Source organism: Quercus robur, chromosome 9 (assembly GCF_932294415.1).
Source record: "Quercus robur chromosome 9, dhQueRobu3.1, whole genome shotgun sequence".
Classification (NCBI taxonomy): Eukaryota; Viridiplantae; Streptophyta; class Magnoliopsida; order Fagales; family Fagaceae; genus Quercus; species Quercus robur.
Window position 1 is genome coordinate 16,278,773 of NC_065542.1, and position 10,633 is coordinate 16,289,405.

At 37.4% G+C, this 10,633-nt stretch overlaps 1 protein-coding gene across 2 annotated transcripts; it reads right to left on the minus strand.

Moving 5' to 3' along the window:
• Window positions 1-225: 225 nt before the first annotated feature.
• On the minus strand, window positions 226-5,762 carry LOC126700334 (serine/arginine-rich splicing factor RS40). Of its 2 annotated transcripts, XM_050398431.1 has the most exons (8): window positions 5,617-5,740; window positions 3,812-3,922; window positions 2,477-2,812; window positions 2,142-2,254; window positions 1,800-2,035; window positions 821-1,510; window positions 651-708; window positions 226-538 (listed from the first exon to the last, which is right to left on the minus strand). In XM_050398431.1, the coding sequence occupies exons 4-7, from the start codon at window positions 2,235-2,237 to the stop codon at window positions 684-686; spliced, it is 1,047 nt and encodes a 348-aa protein (XP_050254388.1). In that variant the 5' UTR covers window positions 2,238-2,254; window positions 2,477-2,812; window positions 3,812-3,922; window positions 5,617-5,740; the 3' UTR covers window positions 226-538; window positions 651-683. The 2 variants fall into 2 exon arrangements, with proteins under 2 accessions (XP_050254388.1, XP_050254387.1); XM_050398430.1 differs by lacking the exon at window positions 2,477-2,812 and having other exon boundaries at window positions 5,617-5,762.
• Window positions 5,763-10,633: the final 4,871 nt, after the last annotated feature.

Consider the following 10,633-nt stretch of genomic DNA (forward strand, 5'->3'; position numbering starts at 1 on the left):
CCACCCCTAGAATTTTGACATGACATCCAATTTTGTACATACTAAAAATTTCAGATCCATCCATGAACATCTTATTCATTAACCCATACAACTCCCACAAGAGATAAGATCAAGTCTTATATGGCGGTACAATCTTTTAAGAGACCCACAAAATAAGGATCTGCAACCACCACTACCTGTTTTAGAGAGCTAACTGTTATTCTGATTTAAGGTACAATATGAGAATAGAGTAGAATCAAGGCCAACATAGATTAGAGGTCTTGTATACAGAATTTTTGTTTAAACCAACAATAACATCCATCAAAGTCGAGCAGAAATCAAAGCATACAAATGTCTAAAAACTAGACTAACGTCAACTAGGTCCTACAAAGGTTCGGGAGCATAAATTTTTACCAAACTCCCCAATAGTTGTTACTGAAAAAGGTGAATTGGTACAAATTTTACATGAGTTTTGCCACCCAACACAAATCAGTACAACCAAATGCAGTTCTTTTCTGAATGTTGAGATCAAGATCATTCCTCTCCTGGGGGTGATAAACTGCATTATCAGATAACACAAGGAATACATAAGTAGAACAATCTACAAGCCAAAATGTTGTCATTACGGTAAAGACTACAGGATAACACAAATAAGTCACGATCATGCAAACCTGCGATGCTCTTTCTGATCATTGAGATCAAGATCATTCCTCTCCGGGGGGTGATCGACTGCATTACCAGATTACACAAGGAATACATAAGTAAAACAATCTACATGCCCAAATGTTGATATTAAGGTAAAGACAACAGGATAAGACAAATAAATCACAATCATGCAAACCTGCGATATCTCTCATGCATAGGGCTTTCTGGACCACCACCAAAATTAGGGCTGTCCCTGGGTTCGGGTATGGGGCTGACTTCACGACCATTGTCGGGGCTAGCTCTCTCTCTCCCATCATAAGGGCTTTGGCTGGGGACTCGACCATCTTCAGGACTAGCCCTCTCTCTACCATAAGGACTGCGGCTGAGGTCACGACCATTGTTAGGGCTTTCCCTCTCCCTTTCATAAGGACTACGGCTGGGGCCACGACCATTGTCAGGGCTTGCCTTCTCTCTTCCATAAGGACTACGGCTGGGGCCACGAGCAACATCAGCACTCACCCTTTCTGGTTGGTAAGGACTACGGCTAGGACCACGGCGACGATCAGACCCAACCCTATCTCTTTGATAAGGACTACGACTGCGTGTCCGACCATAATCAGGGCTAGCCCTCTCTCTCCTATAGGGACTTGGGCTGCCCCCACGGCCATAATCAGGGCTTCCTCTCTCTTTCCTATATGGACTAGCACCACGGCCATAATCAGGGCTGCCCCTCTCTCTTCGATAGGGGCTTGGGGATCGCCTTCTATCACGACCTCTCTCCAATGACCTATCTCGACTTCTCCTATCAGGACTATATCCGTTTCTTCTTTCATCATCATCATCCCGAACTGCATACTCCACTGAAATAACTCGATCCAACAGCTTGCTGCATAACAGAATTAAAATACAAATTATCATCATTAGAAGCATTAAAGATATCTCAATAAATCTAACAATATGAATATTCAAGCCTTAGAACTATCCTGCCACATGTCAACAGAGCAAACCATTTCATCAACTCAAAAGATGCCCAAGGGTATTTTCACTATTGATTACTTTATAAGAAAAAGGAAAAAAGAGGGGGGGGGGGGGGGGGGGAGGGGAGGGGAGGGGATGGATGTTGAGAACGTTCCTTTGAAAGCTAGTATGTTTTAAAACAGATGACAAAGACATACCTCATGTTTGTTCCATCCAATGCTCTACAAGCATCCTCCTGTGATTCATACTGAACAAATGCAAAGTTCCTTCTAATCCTTACACTCACTATCTTCCCATATGGTTCAAAGTGCCTCTCCAAGTCCCTAGTCCTAGTATGATGTGTGTCGAAATTAATAACAAACAAGGTCTTTGAAGGCCTCGTATTAGCTGAAGATTTTCTGGAACCTCCAGGCCTTCTAATGCCACGCTCATGCTGCCATACAAATATAAAATAGCTTAAGCACAATGCTAATTAAAACAAACAAAAGAACAGAGTGATAGAAAAAATTAATAATCCCAACAACAATAAGATACATTACTTTTGTCCATTCAACACGAAGCCTACGTCCCTTACGACCAAATTCTGTTCGATCAAGTCTCCGAATAGCATCCTCGGCATCTCTCTCATTTTCCATATAGATAAAAGCAAATCCTAAAAACCAGGGAAGTAGAACAAAAGAATCAAAATTAATAAACTTATGTAAGTCAGAAAAAGATATCTAAGGCAAGAATCCTCCCTTTAAAGGATTCTTCAACACGACGGCATTTCACCCTTTAGAAAAAATAAAGCCCCTGAAAATCTAACCTAAAATAAAGATGTTGGTAACTTCCGTGAATTCTATAAACTAAGTGACCAGCAAAATCAGTAACAGACCTTGTGTGATGAACTAAGTGGTGTGAAGGAACAACATTCCAAAAGTGGATGTCTCATGGTAGGTCAATGAATAGAGTGCCTTCTCCATCTATTCTGCTGCCTCTGCTGTGAGGTCGGCAATGTTTCAACCTGAAACATGTCTGAAATTGAAGGCTGGGCAAAAGTCATGAGGGATGAAAGGCAATGGTGACTGAGGGAAACGTGGGATGGTAGTCCATTGAGGATCAGAATGACTCTTCTTAAAAATAAAGAAGAGGAAGCTCGTCACAGGCAGAAAATAGAATTCTGAAGAGCCCATCCATTAGCCAGGAAGAATTAGGACATGCCAAGATAATCCTGCGCCAAAGAAAATGTTGAGTATGGGGGTTGATGCCTCATAAAAAACATGTTTTTCTTAAACATATCCTGAACCCCCACTATAACTCAACAAAGAAAGCAGTCGCTGAATCATGTATTCTGCTTGAGGTTATGATAAGACTGCCGAGCCACAAGAATTTTGGGAACCAGCCACCTTCGAGGATAGGTTTGCTCCTGCTGAGTTGACTTGCCGGTGGAGGACCCCATGCCTTATTGAGAAGAGTATAGGCAATTTTTATATGATTGTCTAGTTTACGCGATATACATCACATACCAGTGCACATTATAAATACATAAAGTAATTTCTTTCTTTTTTCCCAAAAAAATATATAAATCACTCTGCTTTGTGTTCATCAATAGAACCCCAAAAAATTTATCAAGCAATTTATTTTTCAAACAAGTGAAAGCCTGCAATTGCAGGAAGTTCAAGCGATTACCTTGTTATGAGTCAACTAGTGTGCTACCACAGGACATTGAATTATAGCAATTACCCACTCCTTTAACTCTCCTAAATTTATTTTCATCAGCACCAAATCATCCTTCATGCTTTCCCAATTTGCACCACATTTCAGTTCTCTTCCGCGGTGGAACCAAGTAAAATCGGATCAAATACGCAATTGTGTTCACCATTTTTTTTGTTACGTGATCATTTATCACTCTTGCATGACTTGCTAACTCACAAAACTTTCAATTGCTCAAACGTTTTCCGAGAGAGTTCACTCTTGAAGTTTGACCCCAGAAATGTTAAACATTTACTAATAGATTATTTTAAGAGCTAAATGAACGTTTAAGAGCTCAGCATCCAGGTCTCAATACCAAAATTATAATGATTAGCAGATAAAGCAAACCAGAAAAGAGAATCAAGGTAGATTTTTTTTTTTGAGAAGTTAATTGAATATTAAGGATAACTTCAAAAAAAAAACAAACAAACAAAAAAACAAAGAACCAAACAAACACAAGGCAGACAAGAGATCTCACCAGACTTCATATCCACCCTCTCAACCTTCCCATATCTACCAAATAGCCGTTCCAGATCAGACTGCCGTGCGTCATACTCAAAATTTCCACAGAAGATGGGCCTCATTTTTCCTGGCCACATTATGAGACAGAAGTTTCATGTTTATGTAATATATCTTGGACAAAGAAATAAGTAAACTTACTCAAAGCAACTGCAATTAGTCCAGCCTACTGATGTAAGCGCAACCACAGTATAAAACCCATGGAATATCGGCCACACAAACGAGATAATTATTAAAAACAAATCAAAGTTATATTGTTCGTAAGTTGCAAGTGGATTACGTATTATAAAAAATATATGGATTGTAACTGGATGAAGTCTATAACCACATCAGATAGAGACTTGACAGTGGACATTATTATGGCTCTTTTCCATGAAAATTTTCCCATGAAAATAAGATCATGTTAATGAACTATTTCCCGTAAATGTTACCAAAATTACAAGTAAAGCTTCTAAAAACCCATAATGCAACAGAGAAAACCCAAAAAACCCACTAATCATAATACGCCAACAGGAAGGCACTTGCATTGCACCTAAGCCCAACCTCACAATACCCCCAATAAAAGCAAAATTGAATGCAACAATCTCAAATCTGTATGCACGCACGCATGCATGCACACAGTTTCTCCCTTCCACCCTCCCAAATGAAACCAAGATATTTAACTAAATTGAGTGTCAGCTAACACATTCAAGTAGTCACTAATCACATTCGCATCGAATGAATCCAACCAAAAAGAGAGTGTTACTGGGGTGTGAACAGTACATCTTTCTGGGGATCGTGTTCAAATAAAACTAACTTCAGAGTCAAGGAAACCAAACCTTTTCTAGACCAAAAGTGGCATCATGCTCCCTTTTTAAAAAAAATATTGGTAAGTCACAAATACAAACAATGGGTCATGAACCCACGATCTCACCCTCCACCAAGCACTTGCAAGGGGAGGAGGTGGCAGTTGAGCTAGAGCTCATCAGCAGAGTGGCATTATGAACCTTTCCTCACAAGTAACACACGCACCAGTGGGTCGTGAACCTACAACCTCACCCTTCAACTTGTTTGGGAGAGTTTCCCTCCCATTTAACCCAATTAATGGTCTTAAAAGAAAAACCATGGAAACCATACAAAATCAAATATATACCACATGTCTCACATTTGGCTAAACATTGGAGGGAAACAACCCAAGAAAAAGAAAGAAGCTTATAAAGCCATTCCATTTCCAAACAGATACAGAAAACCCGAGTCCAATACACCAATAGCACCAACAATATCAACTTATTAAACCAAAAACAACCAGCGCAACACAACTATCTCCTAGTACCTCCAGCTAAATAATCTACAAAATCCATATAATCAAAAGCCATATTCACACTAGACCCATCAAAAATTTGAACAGGAAAAATTATATAGTACTAAGAGAACACCCACAAAAAATTAAATTAGAGCTAAAATAAGCAAATTCCTAAACAGAACAATCAGATCTACCGATAAGATAAAACCACAATACCCTAATCAGAGCCTAAACTCTCCGTTTGGTTTCCAAGAAAACTGTTATCAGAAGAGAAGAAAGAGTAAATTTTTTACAAAAGAAACTCCAACCCAGGAACAAAATTACCCAGATCACAAATTTTTCCTCTATTTTCTCAGGAACCAAACAGAACAACGAGGGAAAAAAAAGTATAGAGGGAGAGAGAGAGAGAGAGAAAATATATATACGAAGAAGAATCTTGAAGATCTGATAGAGAAGTGAGGGTTTGAGATTCGTTGTTTTACCTTTCGGAAGGCAGCGATTGACAAAGAGAGTGAAATTCGAGATTTGTTCTTCGAAACCCTAAGGACAGAGTTTTTAGATATTTTGTTTGTTTTTTCTTTTCTTTTTTTTTTTGGAAACACAAGGCTCCTCAGTTTTACGTATTAAATAATGTTATGAGGTTTGTCTAAAGGAGCCTAGGTTTTCTCTTATTTCTAAAAGGAACCCATTGGGGAAAAAGTTTATTATTGGTTTGATTTTTTTTTTTTTCCCTTTTTGGTTGTATTGCAAACTAGCCACTAAAGTTTGGAAGTATTTAAATTTTACGCCATAAAATTTTAGAATTTAAATTTTACTCTATAAATTTTTATGCTATTTGTATCAACATCCCCTCATGCGTGTTTAGTTTACATTCAAAAAATTAAAAATGAAATAACATAAAAAAAAAATAATATGACATCATTTTATTTGATATAAAATAAACTAAACACACGTGACAAACTTATGTAACTAGTGGAAAATATAATTGGAGAGCTGTTGATGTAAATAGGATAAAACTTTAGAGGTATAGTTTGTAAATTAGTCCTTTAAAAAAATTATAATTTAAAATTTGATATTTAAACAAACAAACAAACAAAAAAAATGCTGCAACTAATAACAACTAGACAAATTATGAGGTGTTAGCAAGGAAGCGGTCAGGGGCTACCATGATTAAGCTTAAGTAGGGAAGGTCACCTTCTCTTATTCATTTTATTTTATTAAAAAAAAAAAGATAAAAAAATCAAGATAAATTATTATTCAGAAGCTACAAAAACTCAACAATATTCAATATTGTTGAGTATTGTAGCTTTGCTTGCTCAAGACACACCTGGTTATCGAAATTGTCGGTGCCCAAACAAATCAAAGCAGCATTCTAATGACAAAAAAGAGTAAAAACAACCATGTTAATGTCTCCATAGTATTATTAGTCGCCACCGTTGAGAATGGCAAGGCGAAATTGAGGATGATTGTGGCTGAAGCTATGTCAATGATTGTTGTTGTTGATCTCTCAAGTCACGGCATTTTTTCCATTGATATTCATTTTTTTTTTTTTTTTTAAATTCACTCTTCCATATACATAGATTAATTTTTTTTTTAAAATACAATTATGGGTTTCTATTACCTTAATTGGTAAAGTCTCTAATAGTTAAATAAAAAATCTGAAATTTAATCTACGTCTACACCAAAAATCGATTAGTATCTTAATCCAATGATATAAATATATGTGGCCAAAGAATCTCTACCAAAATGTTTACAAAATACATTTCAAATTTATATATATATATTTTTTTTTTAGGAAATACAATTCAAAATCAATGTACAATAGTGGTGCGCAAACAAACGGCCTAATATGAAAACTTTTCCATAACAAGCATATAACGATTATAACAATTTTAGGAAAAATCGGCCAAGTTTCTCATTTCAAAATAAAAAATACTAATGCTGCTATTAGCTTTAGAACAAAAACCTAACAAACTAAAATGGCAATGAGTTTAATTTATGCCACATCAATCATATAATAAATATATTTTTTTAATTTTTATTATTTCATTTTTCAAAGTTGACACATCAATTTTTAAGGTTTATACGGCAAAATTTGTAATATTCTTAATTAAGATTGTAGAGAGGGAAAATTTCCGACCTATCAAAAGCTGACACATCATACTACCAAAGTATCACGTACTGCTACTAGTTTCTACTATCACCATTCAAAAACCAACAGAGATTTGCCAAGTATCATTGAAATAAAAACATAAAAAGCATGCAAAATGGCAATCACACACCGATGTGTGTAAGCAATGATATAAGCAGTCCAATCGGGTGCTAACATGCGTTACCTTCAAAATTAAGACATTTTGGCCAATCAAATGATGCCATGTTTCTTGGAAGAAAAGTCTTAAAGCTCCTCCAATCAAGCTGTGATATGTGTCACCAATCAGACTCCGCCATGTGTTGCTCACCCACCTCCAAACTCCTATAAATAGAAGCCTTCATAAGGCATTTCTACACACCAATGCATCTTGGAAGACACCATAAGCAACATAAAAGAAGATTCAGAAGTACAAAAGTTTTGTTGGAATCAAGCCCTAAAGCCTCTTGGAATTTCAAGAATTGTAACCTCGAATACAAAGAACATTCGAAGCAGAATCATTCAAATCATCTTCCAAGATCTCAAAGTTCACTGGAATTAAGCTCAAAAGCCTCCGGAAACTTCAAGAAACTACAAATCAGTGAAGTTCTATAAGTTAAAGCCTCCAAAACCTTGAAGAATTTCCACCACAAACCTTTGAAAACAAAGAACACGAAGAACATGAATGATAAGCCAAAAATGAATTGACGCCTTGTGATGAATGAATGAATTAATTAGTTAAGATTATTAATTAATCAAATTAACATGCAAATGCATGATAACACAAACAAATCACCAATTAAATTAAGTGCAGTGGAAAATAAATTAACACGGTAATTTGTTTACGAATGGAGAAAACCAACACGGCAAAAACCCTATCGGGTGATTTTAAGGTCACCACTCCCGATAATCCACTATTATCACAACAAGCGGTTACAAGTAAAGGAATCCCAGTACCTTATATTAACCTACAATTGAACCCTTACCCCAATACCCAATTGGACTTATTCTGTAGTGACAATCTCTCCTTGTAATACATGGCTCCCAGTATGTGACTAACCAATTGTGCGGATCCCAATACGTGACTTCAATCACCAACTAAAGAAAGTTGTTGGCTACAAAGTTTTTCAGTTCATCACACAATAAAGATCTAGAAAATGCTTGGTTACAAAATCCTACGGTGCACAAACACAGAAACTTCTACACAAGAACGATGAACTAGGGCAAATTTTGTCTCCGGTCACAATTTGCTTGAACAAAACTTTGCTCAACACTTGTGCAACTTGTGTCCACTTTGACGACCCTTAAAATAATCCCTTTATATGTCTAGGGTTGTGAGAAAAGAAAGCCAAACACATAATCATGGATTAGAGTCAAAACAGATCTAAAATTTTGTTTTTCATAAACCTCAACAAATACAATATTTGTCGAGCTGCTGTCGAGCCACGGGGCTGAACAGCTCTTTAAGCTCGATAGATGACTAGCTGTCGAGCTTTAATGACAGACACTTTTCAGACTTGAATCTTGGACAGACTTGCATGGTTTCAATACTTGATCTTGAAACAAAATTTCTTGAAGTATTAAACACATCCTAGTTCTACCCAATACAAGTAAAGTATGTTTTGTTAAAGGATTAGTCAATTACATAAAATAGTGACATATGTTCCTAACAAGTGAATCACATATGTCCTAACAATCTCCCCCTTTAGCAATCCGTGACAAAACCACAACAAACAAATGAACATATGAGAGAAGTCATAAATCACTAACTTATATTCACTTGTTGAATACAACAAAATCTATCCTAACACAAACTCTTGAAAAACTTTGCAAGAAGAGAGTTTATGGCAAGTAGACTTTGATAAGAAGAGAGTTTATGGCAAGTAGACTTTGACAACCTATATTTCTGAAACATTTTAAACAAAACTCATCAAGGCATTTTTGTGTGAAACATAAATAATAGATTGCATACAAGTTGTAAGAATTATGTGTATAAAGAAAGAAAAGAAACAACACATGTAAGGATAGGTGAAAGAAACATACATCAACATATAAAGAAAAATAAGTACAATGATGTCAATAATGGTCACAAGACCTAAGGTACAAGAATAAATGCATCTGAAGTAGAGAAAAGAAAAAGATACAAGCAATCCTCACTACATCCCTCAATGTGCACTCTCCCCCTAGTAGAAATCTCCTATGCTAACCCTCCCCCTAAGTATGACTACTTTCATACCAAAATAACTCCCCCTTTTTGTCACGAGTGACAAAGGGTAAGAGTGTCAAGTAATAATCTCGTCATTGCTGGGTGAGCTAGCATCGCCATCATCCTCATCATCAGAAGCAGTAGCATCATCATCATCAACATCGTCAGCATCACTCTCATTCGTAGGGGCCGTAGGAGTGGAAGGCATGGTATAACCACCCATTTCAGCCTAGCGTCGAGCAATGCGACCAACACAAGTATTCACCTGATACAACTCATCACTGAGAGTGTCGGGGCAAGCATCCATGCGCTGAAACTACGCCATGATGTCCTCAAGTGTCATTCCGCTTGTAGAAGAGGAGGGAGCGGATATGGATGGAGCAGAAGGAGTGGGAGGAGCTGTCGTACCAGATCGCCTCGATCGAAACTACGCCTTACTCCGTTTAACAGTAGCGTAGTTAATGACACACATAACGGGGAAGTGGTCGAAAGAAGGAAAAGGAACAGAAAAATGACATAAAATCCGCGTGATAGCCGAAGGGAAAATGAGCTTATCACGGATAGCCGTATCCCTATACACATTTATAATAGAAAGAATAAAATATGAAGGAGAATCTATAGTGAGCTACCAACAAAGAAAGCAAAAATCGAGCACGAGGCTCTGTGATAGAGTCATAGTGAGAGAGTGGGTGCAAAACAAAAGTCATCACCATGTTCATGAATCTAGGACCTTTAGCAAAGGTCTTATATGGTGTAAACTGACAATCACCCCAATCAGCGAGACGCTCACAAAAAGCAGAAATCATCTCATCTTTGGACACAGTCCTCATACGCTCACAACCAGGGTAGTCAGAATGCTTTACCCTCGAGACACGGAGCACATCGGATACCAACTCCGGTGTGACAACAATGCGCGTACCTCGAATGTGAGTATGAAAGAGAGGTACTGAAGAATTAATTCCATGCATGTTGGGGTAAAACTCCTGGATCAGCACAGAAGGACATGTGACCAGGACGTCACATAGTGACTCCTAACCCTGACTGTGAATGACATTGGATAGGTCAGTGTTAGCAAAGTCCGCCAAAATGACTCGACGTTCCGAATGAACACCTTGTTGAGAAAAGTTCTCTGAGAAGTCCTTTCGGGAATCCTCATCACGGAACC